The sequence below is a fragment of the Alnus glutinosa genome, chromosome 9 (genome assembly GCF_958979055.1).
Source record: "Alnus glutinosa chromosome 9, dhAlnGlut1.1, whole genome shotgun sequence".
Classification (NCBI taxonomy): domain Eukaryota; kingdom Viridiplantae; phylum Streptophyta; class Magnoliopsida; order Fagales; family Betulaceae; genus Alnus; species Alnus glutinosa.
The window spans coordinates 7525022-7541072 of record NC_084894.1 but is presented as its reverse complement, the minus strand read 5'-3'; the positions used below and the strand labels follow the sequence as shown (position 1 = coordinate 7541072).

Below are 16051 nucleotides of genomic sequence, written 5' to 3'. Positions count from 1 at the left end.
AGCTAGCATTATTCTCTCGCAACTTTCCTCTTGTACCTCAACGGCTATATTGCCATATTTACCTTCCTAGAATAGAATAATTCTTACCTTATGTAATCTATGACAGTGTAAATGGTATAATATACTCCTGTAAATCCTTATAAATATACATCATCAAGTGCTTAAGGTCTTTTACCCTAATTTTGTATTTAGTTTACACATTGATTCGGATGAGAGTACTTGGTTAGAAAGGGAGTTTGAGGAGTAGGAGATGTGGGAGGTGGTGAGGGGATTGAATAGTGGTAAGGCGCTGGGATCGGATGGCTTCACCATTGCACTTTTTCAAAAGTTTTGGGAAGTACTAAAAGAGAATATTATGGCCATGTTTTCAGAATTTCATAGTCGACGACAGTTTTAGAAGAGTTTTAATGCAACATTTGTTTCTCTGATTCCAGAGAAGACAGTTGTTGTGGATGTGAAGGATTTCCAGCCTATTAGTCTAGTGGGCAAGGTGTATAAAATTATCTCCAAGGTTCTCGCTAACGAGCTAAAGTTAGTGTTGGGCAAGATTATTTCCAACTCATAGAATGCCTTCATTAGAGATCAACAAATTTTGGATTCAGTGCTTATTGCTAATGAATACTTGGATAGTCAACTTAGATCGGGGAAATCTGAGGTGCTGTGCAAATTGGATTTGGAGAAGGCGTATGATCATGTAAACTCAGAAGTTTTGCTTTATTTGCTTAATAGATGTTTTGGGGAGATATGGAGGGTAGGGGTGGGCAAGGGTCAGGGTGGGGTGGGGCGGTTTATTTTCTTATGCTTTGAGGCCGCATTAGGGTTGAGGATCAATTTAGGAAAATCAGAACTTGTTCCCATAGGTGAGGTGGAAAATGTTGATAAGTTGGTTCACATCCTTGGGTGTTGAGTTGCATCTTTGCCGATGACTTATTTGGGTTTGCTGTTGGGAGCCTCTTTTAAAGCTACTTCTATTTGGAATGGAGTCATTGAGAAAGTGGAACGTCGGTTAGCTAGTTGGAAGAAATTATATTTGTCTAAGGGTGGTCGGTTGACTCTAATTAAAAGTATTCTCTCCAACATTCCTACGTGTTTTTTGTTGTTCCCCATTCCTGTGAGCATGGCTCAAAGACTTGAGAGACTACAACGAGATTTCTTATGGAGTGGCATTGGGGATGAGGTAAAATTTCATTTATTAGTAAATTGGCACACAATTTGTACTCCAACTAAGGAAGGTGGTTTGGGAGTTCGAAATTTGATTCAATTTAATCGAGCTTTATTAGGGAAGTGGTTGTGGAAATTTGCTAAGGAGTGGGAGGCTTTATGGAGATTGGTGATTGAAGTTAAATATGGGAGTTTTGAGGGGTGGGTGGTGTTCATCAAAGGTTGTGGGGTCTTATGGTGTGAGTGTTGAGAAATATATTCGAAGGGGGTGGGATAATTTTTATAAGTTTGTGCGCTTGGAATTGCACATTGGAATGTTGTCTTTACACGCCTTGCACAAGATTGGGAGGTGGAGATGGTCCTTTCCTTATATGAGCAGTTGTATTCTTATTGGATTCGGCATGGAGCAGTTGACAGGTTAGTTTGGAGTCTCTCTAAGAGGGGACATTTTGAAGTGAAGTCTTTTTATAAAGCTTTAGCTAGTTAAGAGGTTTTCTCTTTTCCTTGGAAGAGTATTGGCGTGTTAAGGCTCCGTCGCGGGTGTCGTTTCTTGTGTGGACAGCAGCCTTAGAAAAGATCTTGATGCATGACAATCTCCGTAGGCGTCATATAGTGATGGTTGAATGGTGCTGTATGTGCAAGAAGAGTGGAGAATCCATTGACCACCTGTTACTTCACTGTGATGTTGCACGGGATATATGGAGCTTTTTTTATAATTTGTTTGGGGTGGAGTGGGTCATGCCGCAACGGGTGTTGAATTTGTGAAGTAGTTGGGGCAATTCGTTGGGTCGTGGTCAAGTTAAGCAAATTTGGAAGCAAGTTCCCTTACGTGTCATGTGGGGTCTTTGGCGTGAGAGGAATGTTTGGCATTTTGAAGATGTAGAAATTCAGGTGTTGGAGTTGCGTCAAAACGTGCTTAATACTTTATTTGTATGTGCCTTGGCTCATCATAGGCTCATCAAATGTCAAATCGTGTTACGTTTGTAGAGTTTTTAATTTCTTGCTCTTAAGTTTCCTCTTTTTAGGGGCACTTTTTGTATACTTCTTGTGTACGAGGGTTGCGCCCCTCTGCGCTTTTTATTGATATGACATTATTTATCAAAAAAAAAAAAGATCTCCTAGTGGACCACTATGATATGTATGTGGGTGTCTCCTTATATAAGCTTAGATATATTTTACCTGATGGCGTTAATATCTACTATTTAGTTAAATGGCTGCGACCTTGACAGATTGAGCAATTCAAGGACTCCACTCCGGGGTAACGGTGTTTCTGAACTGCTGGGTGGTGTGATAAATCAGAAAGATACTCAGGGCAGATCTGGTGTCAGTTCATACTTTAGGAGGCCTGAAGTAGCCCTGACACGCTGCCACTGGCAGGTAATGTGGTTTAAGTTCATTTTGAACACTTGGATGGAATGATTGGTGTTTGAAAGCTTAAGCTCATCTTTCTCTTGTTCAGATTATACAGCTAGTTCCGAGTTCAGAGAATGGCCAATTTTTTGCTTGGGTTGCTGTAGAAGGAATCATGCTTAAGATTCCTATAACTGTTTCTAGAGTATTTTACCTCAACTCAAAAGTACCTGTAACAGAAGAATTTCTGGGAAGGCGTGTAAACAAGATTCTTCCTCATGGAAGGCATAGCTATAACTTGTACGAGGTATGTCTAGTGTTATGGGTTTTTAAGTTATAATGATGGTCCTTTTACCTGATTTTTTCATTTGCAGGGTATTTGAGGTTTAATTTTCTTCCTCTTTGATGAATTTTAATAGGTTATCATCAAAGAAGATCAATTTAGAAAATATAGCAAAAAGCTTGCAGCCCTCCTTGCAGACCCTGAAGTTGAGGTCAGCATACGCTAACCCATGTATACTTATCATTTCAGAAATAAAAAAGAAAATAATCATATATGGTTCTTGTTTGTGTACCCTGTGCATGATTTGTTATATTACTAGTCGTCATCTATGGTAAATGTCAAGAGTTTCTCAAACTTCTGTTTCATGGTAATTATGCTTGCATTATCATGTTGGCTACAAATCAATAGACATTTATTAGGAAATCTCCCATATGGTTTGCAGTTTAATGTTTTCTGATTGTGCATTAACAGCAATGTGGGGTGTTTTGTTTGTAGATGGCAAACTAACGTTACTAGATTTCTATATATAATGTACTCCAGAAACTTTAAATTTATTAGCACTTAACACTGTCCTTGAGCTGGCAAAAGAAAAAACAAGGTACAACTTATGAGTACAACTTATGACTTTATTATCCATTATGCAAGTTGCAATCCGTAATGAGGCACCAAGAAGTCCTGCAAGTTCCACCTACTTTTGTTTAAGATGACCTTAAGAACTATTTAAGGCGTGATAGAGGCATCATATGCAAAAAAAAATATAAAATAAAAAAACAAAAAAATTGGTTTCTTTGTTTAAGATATTTTATAGTTTTAGAAATCTCAGGGACATAATAGGATAAACTTATACAAAAGATCTTCTAACTGTGCTAAACTTGTAAGTTTTTGTTATTGTATGTTGTGTAATTTTATATAACTTATTACTCTTGTCCCCCACAATGCTAGTTTCTAAGGATTCCATGAATATCCATCTTTGTTATGAAATGTGAATACGGAAATTAGAACCTCTAGTGAACTTATTGGTCGAAACTAGGGCTGTAAATGAACGGAGTCGCTCATGAATGTATGTCTCTCTGTGTGTGTGTAATGAATGTATATATATACTATAACACAAACATATAGATTCAAGATTAGATTGTCTAAGATTCGAGTTAATTTGTCTAATTACTCAAATAATAAAATCTTAACACTAATTAATCAACTAATAATTAGTATGGATTTACGAGAAATAAAAATTAAACAAACATGACATTTACTTTATATATGGAATAATAAGGTAATTGAATAGCACGCGAACAAGCTCGAGTATGTTTAAAAAATAAATAAATTGAACTTGACCAGATTATCTGGCTTGATGATAAGCTCAAGTTTGGCTCGTGTTTGAAAATTAAACGAACTGAGGTTGAACATTCGATCCTCGGCTCGATTACAGCCTTAGTTGAAACGTTTTTCCAAGCATCCTAAGTTACCCTAAACTATGTGGATTTCCATGTTGTGGTATTCTTTACTGTAACAAATTCGAGATGGGATGAACCCTTAGATGAATGATCCTACTAACACATTTGGAAATGTGAGGACACGTGTGCTCGTAAGACGACACTGCTATAGTTCTTTGTTTATTTATGTGTATTTAAAAATAGTTACTTTATTGCTTAAAATTGTTTAACTTTTATACCTGCAATAGTTTTATGAAACTTTCACATATGCTTGTAAAAAAAATTGTATTTCTGCCCTTAAAGCTTCCCCATATCCTTGTTTTTTGTCCTTTTTTTTTAACGTTTGAATGGATGCTTACATGTTCATTTCATAATTTTCAATCTTTTTTTTTAAAATGCAAATTTTTATGACAAAGGAAATAAAGTTCTTAAGAAGTTCCAACACTAAGGGTTAAAATAGAAAAGTTCAGAACTCATTTGAAAGTGGGGCTGGAGTTGCTCATATGCTACCGATTTCAGTTTTCATTTGAAATATCTACTTAAGTGGGTTGATTAAAATGCAATCCTTTGATCAGGGGATATATGAAACAAAGGTGCCAATGGAGTTTAATGCTATCCTCCAGATTGGTTGTGTCTGTAAGGTGGACAAAACAGCTAAGAAACGAAATGTTCAGGATGGCTGGAGTCTGAGTGAACTTCACATGAAAACTACAACAGAATGTTCTTATCTGGAACAATCTGTCTCTTTCTTTTACTTGTATCACAGCATCTCTGAAGGACGAGCTATCTATATTGGGTATTTTCCTGCATCAAGAATAATATCTGTTGTGGTGGTTAATCCATATCAAAATAAAGATTTATCACCGTCATTTCTTGAGAAACAATTTCGTGAAGCTTGCCAAGCTGTTTCTGTTGAACCACCTCCTCCCAGTAATGGTGTCATTGTCAAGGTGGACTATGTTGGCTATGTTAAGGATGCTGAAAAGATTTTGCAAAGAGCAATAAATGAGCACAAACATGAACATCATGGGCCTACAATTGCTGTTATTGAATGCCCAAATGCTCAATCAATGAAGTTAGGTGTACGAGCTCTAGATGATTTCCCATGTGTGAACATTCCTTCCAATGCTCGTGATAGTCACTATCAGGTTCTTGGGTGGCAACAAGTGGCTGCAAAAATTGGAATGCAACGGTGTGCTGCATCCTCCCTGTGGTTGAATGAGAGAATCTCTCTCTCAAGATATGCTCATGTACCAGTAGGGAATTTCGAACTTGACTGGCTCATTTTTACAGCAGATAGCTTCTTTTCAAGAGCATTACGTGAGCAGCAACAGTTACTTTGGATATCTGATGATGGTGTTCCAGATCTGGGAGGCATAAATGAAGAAGATACCTGTTTTGCTGATGAAGTCCATCAACCTGTACTTACATACCCTGGTGCATATAGAAAAATAACTGTGGAGCTAAAGATTCATCACCTAGCTGTAAATGGTCTTTTGAAAAGCAACCAAGTGAATGAAATGGAAGGTGGTGCTTTGTTAGGATATGACCAGGAGATGAATTCTGGAGCACATGTTCTGAATGAACAGGGTGGCATTGATGAGGATACCTCATGTGCACCTGCATTCCGTGTTCTGAAAAAATTGATCCAAAGGTGCCTTGCTGATGCAGTCACATTTGGAAATGTATACGCTGATGCAATATTGCAACATCTATATCGATGGCTTTGCAGGTTGCACAATCTTAATCTTGATTTGCATGCCTCTTATTTTTGGCACAAATAATTACTGATTTTCCTTTTATATTTCAGCCCACAATCAAAACTTCATGACCCAGCTCTTCACCGCATACTTCACAAGGTAAATACTTGTTGGATCACATCTAGGATGCAAATAGAGCTAGAGGTTGCTCTAATACATTCTTGTGTCTTAATTTTCTTCCTTCTCTTATCAAGCTGTCTTATATTCCTCTTACAGAAAGTAATGAGAAATTTTTTGATAATGATTTAGATTCTTTTCTACTTATAATTAAAGAGGGAAAAAAATGATTTCACAGTTAAGTGACCTCATAATTGTTGTACCTTTTAGGTTGCGGTGATTCATTTAATATGTGAATTTATATCTGAAAGCAGGCATGATCAACTGATTTATGACTTCTTTTGATTGTTCTTAAATTCTGCAGGTGATGGTAAAGGTGTTTGCACTATTATTGGCAGAGTTTCGGAAATTGGGTGCCACAATTATTTTTGCAAACTTCTCAAAGGTTATTATAGACACAGGCAAATCTGATCTCTCTGCTGCCAAAGCTTACTGTGATAGCTTGCTTAAAACTCTACAAACCAGGTTGGTTTCAACCAAGAATTTTCAATTAGATTTATTGCTTGTCTTCCATCCTGTAATTCTGTCTTTGCTGATTTGTAGAGACCTTTTCGAGTGGATTGAGCTTGAGCCACTGAACTTCTGGCATTCCCTGCTTTTCATGGATCAGGTTTGGTCACTTGCCTCTTTCTTGTAACATAATTTGCACTACTTATGATCTTTATGGCTTTTTCTTTGGTAAGTTCAAAGTATTAGACCTTACAATGCATATTAACCCCCCCCCCCAAAGTGGTGGCCCTTCCCTTTCTCAAAATAGGTAGAAGAGTATTTCTAATATCTTATGTAAGTGTCCATGTCACTGGCGAGTTCACATTATATTTTGCTATTCATAATTTTGGAACACCATCAATAATTTGCATAAAGTAGTCATATTAGGAGCCATTTAAGGCACAGATACAGAAATTGGTAAAGCTACAACTGAGTTAAATTGGTAGGCTTGGCTAGGCGGTTGGGTGAGCCTGAGTTAAATACAAGCATTTACAGTCTTCCGTTGATGTTCGTATCTGTTTGGGGATGGCTGAGTCCTGTTTCTAGACTTAAATTTGAAGATCCTTATGCTGGAGTAAACATTTTAATAATAAATAGTTACATGTTTCTTCTTTCAGTAGAAAATAAAAAATCACAAAATTATAAGAATATGAAAGAGAAAAAAAAAAGTCTCTGTCATCTCATTGAATCTCTCATAATTCAGTGGATACAATCTTGAACTTTTTGAGAATTTGAGGTTCTGCCGTATCTACTATGTTACTAAAGTTTACAAACCGATGACAGAACCTGATAAGAAGACGAAGCCGTCTAGGGTACTATAAGCGTCAAGCCACTTCTAATCTTGAAATTTTTTATGGTGGCATTGAACATATTGCTATCCCTCTGTTGACATGCCTTGACGCCTTGCATTATAAAAAATCTTCCAAGTTAATGCGAACATTGAGTTGAGAACTGATTAATGAAAAAGCATAAGGATATTTGGGACTTGGAGATGTTATGGTGCTTTGGCATTTAAGATCATTTGTTTACATAAATGTTGTTCATTAGGAAACTCTATTCCTATTAACCCATGTTGCTTTAATCTTTAATAGTATAATTATGGAGGAATTCCTGCCAAAGCTGATGATATCATACGCGAGGAATCTGAAGTGGATATTGTGTCGAGCTGGAATATTGCTGAATACTTACCCAAGAAAATTCAGGCAAGTTTCTCAGTAATGTTTTTGCTGTCCAAAGGCAAGCTAGAGGAACATCAGTACTAGTAGCTTAATAAACTAATGCTTTAGTTCCATTAGTTCAATGTGTCACTATCATACAAATTTATACTTCTAGGGGATTCATCTTCCAAATGCTGAGTAGTTCAGTCATCTTCTGTGCTCCCTGCAGGACCATTTTGTTTTTATTGCCTCTCAGTTTATGTATATTCCCTGGATCTATGCACGAAAGCAAGCTGCAACAAGAACCTCTTTGCCGGATGGCAACTTGTGCACCCCATCAGTAACCGTTGCAGCTGCTGAGAGTTTCGAATCACATATGACGGAATATCTTAAAGGGCAGGTATGAATGACAATGCTAATAGCCTAAGGTTGTATGACTTTTTGATTCCTCATTGTAGGTAAATACTAATTTGGTTTTTGTATTTTTATTGACATTCTACAGATCAGCTCTTACTTCACAGACAAACTCCTGGGTATTGTTCACGATACCATTCTTCATATGAAGGAGGTGAACAGAACTGAAAATTACCAGCATATATCTTCCGAGCTCCCACAATTCACTGATAAAATCAACAAAGGGGATGCTGCGCTCGAGTTCATTAAGCATGTCTGTGCTGTTCTGGCCCTAGACCAAAATGTTCAACATGATGTTCTGGTAATACTTGTTCATTAGGCATCATATTTTGTAAATCATTTTCTGACTCAAAGTATCATACTAAATATGATGCATCTGAACATTTCTGCAGTATGCTTGACATCTTCGTATTTTCAAAGAAACCTAGTAATTAGATGGTTCATCTAGTGGTTTGTGGGTTTACCTGTTCTCTATTTCTTTTACCCTTTTAAATCTTGGTAGTTTTCCTGTTGGAGTGCTCTCCAATTTCTAGGAGTAATTGGTATTAAGTCGCACCTTTTTTTTTTCTTTTTTCTTTTTTTTTTTTCTTTTTTATCAAAGCTGTTTTAGTTGTCTCATATAATAATTTGACCCCAATATCTTGTCTTGAAGTCTTGACAACTATTGCATCACTTAAAAGCTCTAATGGTAAAATTTGATATATTTTCATCAGTTTTGTCATGACAGCCTATTTCATAATGGGATTGCTGTGAAGTATCTAAGTTATATAAATTAAAACGTCAGACAGATGAACTAATGGTCACAGCCACGTGTCATGAAAGTAAATAATTCTAACTTAGGCATTTGTCATGTAGTCGATGCAATTCCTCATACTGCCTCATATTATAATTATTTTAATAACAATTTGCATGCTCGCTTTTGCTGGCTGACTGGTTGACAATTGAATGAAGGACAGCTCTAGATGTTAAAATTTGAGGAATCTGATTCCAATAATCTCTTCTGATTAGTTGGTATATACAAACAAGAAAACAGTAATCATATATCAATATGCATGCATATGATGTTGAAACTATTAGAATTTGCTTTTCTCATTCAAGTTTCAGATTTTGCCTGTTTATCTTCTAAACTTTATATCATTTGCAACTGAACTCTTCTGCACTTCCTTATCTTCAGAAGATCAACTCTTTCTGAAAAGTGAAAGGTGGAACAGGTAGAAATGTCCTATATGGGTTTGCTTGGTCAGTGAAGTAATATTTTGTTCATGTGCTCCTATTCTACAGGTGATGAGAAAGAATCTGTTAAAATATGTGCATGTGAGGGAGTTTGCTCCAGAAGCTGAGTTTCATGATCCTTGCCCATCCTTCATCTTACCAAATGTCATTTGCAGGTAAGAGGTTTTCTTATAAGGTTCCAAAAAATAATTTTAAATACTGGAATAATATCAATGTTAATATGTTAAATACAGTAGGAGCTGTAGATGGCTGGATTATGTGAATTGTGTTAAATATATTTGGTGGCTTGTTGAATTTAAGCTCATGCATGCTTGACCCTTGTTTGATACACTCAAAAAGTAATCAGTTGAACCCTTTTTTTTTTTTTTCCACTCTTTTAATTCCTTGGATCCAATTATCACATTTAACCTTTTTCTCGGTTCAAACAATTCACCGACTATTTATCATTTTTCTGGACAGCTACTGCAACGACTGCAGAGACCTGGACTTATGCCGCGACTCAGCTTTGCTGGCTCAGGAGTGGCGCTGTGCTGTGCCACAATGTGGCCAACCTTATGATCGCGAGGTCATGCAGAATGCTCTTCTTCAAATCGTACGTCAGAGAGAACGTCTCTACCACTTGCAGGATCTGGTGTGTCTTCGGTGCCAACAGGTGAAAGCTGCACATCTAGCTGAGCAATGTGCATGCGCTGGCTCATTTAGGTGCAAAGAAGATTTGACTGAGTTCCGGAGTAAGATGCAGGTTTTTTTGAACATTGCTATTCATCAGAAATTTCAACTTCTCCAAGAGTGTACCTCATGGATTTTAGAACTTCGATAACTGTTCTCCTTTGCTTTTCTATAAACTCGTTTAGATGAGTGACCAATGATCATGCCAAGGAGCTAGAGGCTCTTAATTAAGTTCTTAACCCCACTCTTTCCTTCTGGGTTTCCAGAGAAAGAGGGAGAGGGGTGGGTAGAGGAGATCCTGGTTAAAGGATGTATTATTATTTTTTATTTGTTTATCTGTATAGTGTTTTGGTTTAAGATATCAGAAAGCTGTATATAACTTTGAAATGATTCATTCAATCAATGAAATAATCAGTTCCTAGCGTTGAGGCAAATAATTAGTTTTAAATTAAGACATACATTTGCCTGTTATTAGTGCATATTGAGGTGGACGTTATGACCAGTTAAGTAGAAAAAGTATATGAAAATGACCAAATAAGAGCTTTTTCGGTGATTAGGCGTGACGAAAATGGTTGCAGGAGACAAAGCTGCTAGAAAAAACTAATGAAAAAAAAAAAATAAATAAAGCTGAGGGATGTGGTGCAGTATAGCATTGAAATTTAGGTACGTACAGTACTTAGCTCTTATGATTATTGAATTTTGGCTCTAATAGGGGGAAAAAAAAAAAAAAAAAAGAAGAAAAAAGAAAGAAAGTCTTAACAATTATTCTTTCTAGTAGAGACATGGGTCCTATAGTACAAAAAGGTTCATGGAAAGGTTAATGTAGTAAACTATAATTACAAATCACTTTTTAAACCTGTTTTTTGTCTATCAAATTAACAGAATCTTTTAGTTTGTCATGTCATACTCAATAGGAAATCGACACGTGTCCTTACAATAAAAAATATAAATATATTTAAAATATAATAAATAAAGCTTAAAAATTATTTTAAAAAAAAATAGAAAATAGTGAAATGGTGCCACTCCACTATTCTTTTTTTTTTCTAAAAAAAAAAAAAATTACTTTTAAATTTTATTTATTTATATTTTTAATATATTAATATTTTTTATTATAATGAACACGTGTCGATTTCTTATTAAGTATGACTTGGCAAACCAACGGAATCTGTTAACTTGGTAGACGAAAAATGCGTTCAGGAAGTGATTCGTAATTATAATTTACCATAAGGACTTTTCATTAACTTTTTGTACCATAGGGTAGGAGTGTAATTCCAGGCCGGTTATAACTGACCAAGAAAACTTAACCGGCCACCAACCGGCTTCGGGTAACCGAAAAATTGGGAAACCGGTTTGATACCCAGTTATTTCTAATCGGGTAACCGAGCACCCGGAGCTGAAGCTGGTTATTCATTTCTTAGAAACCCGGTTATAACCGGGTAACCGACTCCGGGTATATATATATTCACTGCAACACCTTGCTCTCCATCTTGTTGTTCCTTCTTAAGCTCAGCTGGAGGCAGAAAGCATTCCATGGACAAGCCACAAATATTGAAATCAACCTCCTCAATCTTCCGCTTGTGATTGTACGCCTCTCCATACAGCGTTGTGGCAGTCCAACCGCGATGCGCAATGTTAATCAATAATCCCATCAATGTATTTAACTATTTATGGTCCTGGATCACCGTTTCCATGCTTGTTTCCCAAAACACGTTGTCACTCCCTTTCATGGGCTTCATCCGCACTAGCTTTGTGTCCTCAAATTGGACCAAGCCCTGTGCGTTGGCTGAAATAGCCCCACACTGTGTGATGGACGATTTCTGTGTTGGGTGTGCTTTGTCCATTGAGGACTTGGGGGGACTGTCTCAAGCTTGAGTATGAAACAATCTTCATTGTTGATGGTTTTCTAATTTCTCTCCAATGCAGACCGCATCTAGGAACAGGTTAGCGGGCACCTTGGATCCAATCCCTATTGAGATCACACAGCAAAAAGAACACCTGTTAAATGCAAGGATCGACAACATTTTGTGTAACCAGGTACTAATCAGGCAGTTAACCAAGGTCCCAACTCCGGAGCCGGTTAGAATTTTTTAATAACCGGGGACCTCGAAGCCGGTTCCCAGTTTCGGCCAATAACCGGAAACCGGCTCCGGGTTTACCACTGGGAGTGATATGTAATTTAGGCCAACCCCATAGACCAATAGTGTAATTATCCAAAAAAAAAAATTAAGACGAGATTATATATTATTTTGAGGATGTCTCAAACAAAGTTGACAAAGTGAACTTGCCAAAACAAAAATAAAGACAGAATACACCAATATACTCCAACAAAATTGAACAAACAAATAAAAATTTACAATCTTTTCCTATCTTATCGTCACCTACAGCAAAACAGAGTTTTGGTTCCCTGTTTTGATCAAAATATTTTGCTTGAACTCATTGTAATCTCTTTAACGTGGTCCTCAACACATGTATGTTGAACAGAAAATCATAGAAGGCATCAAATAGGTTTTCCCGAACTAGGTAAATAAAGTACCAAAGTCAGCATCACATGGGTACCATGTGGTAGATGTCCATCCTCTTGGGAAGGCAGTAGTGATAGATAACCATATGAAGTATAAAACTCATACATAGAATCATCATTACTGTCTGGTAGACGTACAGCTCATGAAGGTATTCAAAGCAAACTCAGAATCAAAGTTATCAGTCGCTGGTAGACAGCCTATATGGATATGGGTTTCCAAATCAGTAGTTTGTGTATTATACTTGATGTGGTCGTTTTCAAATTTCAATAATAATACCACTCGTAATAGCACGAATCACTATAGGAAAGTGTCTATATTGAGGGTGTCGATTCACATGGATTGTATTGGTTGTATTTATTAAGCTTCAATAAAATCAATTCTAATTTTTCCCTAGAAAAAAATGTTTTTGTGATTTTTGACAGTTTTGAATATCGATTAAGATTAAGTTGTTAGATTTTGTGTCATTTTTCTATTATTTGATTCTTTTCCATCATTTTGGTGTTACTAAATTTGAATGGATCCTGTAATGATGCAAGGAACTAGTACTATCTTTTGTACTTGTTCTTTTTTAGTTAAGTAACTACGATGTTTTTGTTTATAATTGGAACTACTAACTCACTTTGATTTTTATGTAAGCCTTGTTCTGCCCCTTGAATTACTGTGAGTAACTGGGTTTGGTTCAAAATTGGTTTGATTTTTTTGCTGATGTATTTAGTCTTTAAACAATATAAGATTTCCAAGAAAGAAGCAGAGATCAATTAATAGCTGTCTATGAATTTCATGGAATTCAGTTAAGTAGCTCACATTCTATAACACACTTTAGTGAAACCCCACCGGCAGCATCGCTTGTATCGACTCCATCAAACCCTAGTTTCTTTTCTCTTGTACAATAACGATAATGAGTGTATAATTTGGAAATCATGTCCAAACCCTATATATAATTGTAAGCCCTGCACCGACATAGCTAAAAATAAATAAATAAAAGTAACCGCCTTTTCCATACGGGAGTAAGGTGGTGCAGGCCTAAGCCTACCATTGTATGGTCGCTATTAAAATTGAATTTATATTTTACCCCTAGGTTTGGATAGAGGATGTGTTGTATTCCACAGTCCTTTGAATGAATCATGAACAACAGGTTGTAGTTAGCCACCATTTCATTGATGCTGCTTGAATCCAGTGACAGACTCAACAACTAGGTCATTGGCAGAAACTTTGCTGGAGGGGTCACCGGCAAAGAAACAATAGAGTTTTAGCGCAGGAGGCCTCAAATACCGTCGTATGACTCGGCCGAGTGCTTCATGTCTTTGTTGTTGTTGTTATTCGCTGCCTTGTTTCATAGATGCCCTGTGTGTTTATGGTGATTTGGGTATTTTGTAGAAGATGGTTTCGCAGAAGAAAAAGAAGAAGGAGAAGACTGGAGGTGGTTTAGGTGCATTGGGAAGGGAGAAAGACTTTAAAGAGGGATATCTATAGTTTTAGTATACGTTGGGAAGGGTGTTGGAAAGTGGGAAATATCAGAGATAATTGAATGTAGTTCACATGAATCCCCATTCAAAGACTTTCTCCCTTCCCAACGCACAGATGCCTGTAGTATTACTCACGTCGAGAAGGGATTAGGATAATGGGAAACTAGAGCTTGTGTTGGAAAGTGAGAAATGTTAGCAAAACAGAGTTTTGGTTCCCTGTTTTGATCATAACATTTTGCTTGAACTCATTGTAGTCTCTTTAACGTGGTCCTCAACACATGTATGTTGAACAAAAAATCATAGAAGGCATCAGATAGGTTGTCCCGAACTAGGTAAATAAAGTACCAAAGTTAGCATCACAAAAATCCACCCATGTACCAAGCAGCGGATGTCCATCCTCTTGGCAAGGTAGCAGCAATAGATAACCATATGAAGCATAAAATTCAGACACGGATTCATTATTGTCTAGTAGACAACTCTTAAAGATATCCAAATCAAACTTAGAATCAGAGTTATCAGTAGCTAGTAGACAACCCATACGGATATGGTTTTCCAAATTAGTAGTCTGCGTATAATACTCTTCCAAATTCTGTGATGGTGTAAATTCAGACTCAGGCTTCCAAATTCAAATGGACATTTAGACGAAGTCTTAGTGGCTTGAGGCCCATCACATTCAACAATATCACAGCGCATCCTCTTTCTCTGCTGGGATCCATCCTCAAGTAACAGCACGTTTGTAATAATCCAAGGTTGCAGAGCTTCAATTTCAATAGGGGCGACGGTGGCAAGAACCTGATCACAAATACAAGACTGATCTTCAAAGCATCTTTTGAGCCCACTTTTTGATTTTGATTCTTTCTTTTGAACAGTGCACAAAACCTAGTTGCTCTCCCCAATGAGTAAGAACTCGTCCATAATCCAATTGGATTTCTTCGTGAACAAGCCCTCTTTCACCTTGAAACATAACAGGTTGCTTGCCCCAGTAACATCACCCTGATTATCATATATATTGTCAGAAGAATTCTCATGCCAAACCCCACAACTGGCTATTTGTGCCACTCGATTTCTGTATATTTTCTTCAGCCTTGTGAAAAAGTAAAGCATCTCCTCCTGATTACAAAGATCGCTGGATGCCATCCTAGGGAAGCTCCTCACCCTTAACCTTCTTCAACAAGTAGTTGCTTATGAGCTCTTCATCGTTGGGCCTAAAGCAAAACCCCACCAGTAGCTTCGCTTGTATCGACTCCATCAAACCTTAGTTTCTTTTATCCTTGTACAATAACAATAAGGACTGCGCAATTTGGAAATCATGTCCAAACCCCATATGTAATTATGAGCCCTGCACCGACATAGCTAAAAATAAATAAATAAAAGTAGCCGCCTTTTCCATACGGGAGTAAGGCAGTGCAAGCCTAAGCCTACTGTTTTATGCTTTCTATTAAAATTAAATTTAAATTTTACTGTTGGGCCTGGATAGATGACGTACCATATTCCACTATCTATTAAATGAATCATGAACGACAGGTCGTAGCTAGCCACCTTTTCATTGATGCCGCTTGAATCCAGTGACCGATTCAATGATTGGTTCATCTGCAGAGACTCTGCCGTAGGTGTTACCGGCCAAGAAACAGTAGAGTTTTAGTCTAGGAGGCCTCGAATACCGTCGTACGATTCGGCCAAGTTCTTCATGTCTTTGTCGTTGTTGTTTGCTGCCCTGTTTCATAGTTGCCTTGTGTTATAGGTCAACCGGGGTATGGAAGAATAAAAGTGTTTATGGTGATTTGGGTATTTTGCAGCAAATGGTTTCGCAGAAGAAAAAGAAAAAGGAGAAGTCTAGAGTCGCAGTGCATCCTCTTTCTCTGTTGGGATTCATTCTCAAGTAACAACACGTTTGTATTAATCCAGGGTTTGGGAGATTCAATTTCAACAAGGATGACGGTGGCAGGAACCTGATCATCAGTACAAGACTAATCTTCAAAGCGTCTATTGAGCCAACT

General features: G+C 37.2%; 1 protein-coding gene across 1 annotated transcript in view; it reads left to right on the top strand.

Moving 5' to 3' along the window:
- LOC133878041 (DNA polymerase epsilon catalytic subunit A-like) overlaps positions 1-10487 on the top strand; it is a 49058-nt gene extending 38571 nt beyond the window's left edge. The window contains exons 30-41 of the mRNA XM_062316526.1: positions 2391-2538; positions 2621-2818; positions 2931-3005; positions 4803-5959; positions 6038-6086; positions 6409-6569; positions 6648-6714; positions 7685-7795; positions 7980-8150; positions 8253-8465; positions 9446-9552; positions 9857-10487. Of these exons, the coding sequence (XP_062172510.1) occupies positions 2391-2538; positions 2621-2818; positions 2931-3005; positions 4803-5959; positions 6038-6086; positions 6409-6569; positions 6648-6714; positions 7685-7795; positions 7980-8150; positions 8253-8465; positions 9446-9552; positions 9857-10217 (2818 nt within the window). The 3' untranslated portion in view covers positions 10218-10487. The remainder of the gene's footprint in view (positions 1-2390; positions 2539-2620; positions 2819-2930; positions 3006-4802; positions 5960-6037; positions 6087-6408; positions 6570-6647; positions 6715-7684; positions 7796-7979; positions 8151-8252; positions 8466-9445; positions 9553-9856) is intronic.
- Positions 10488-16051: the final 5564 nt, after the last annotated feature.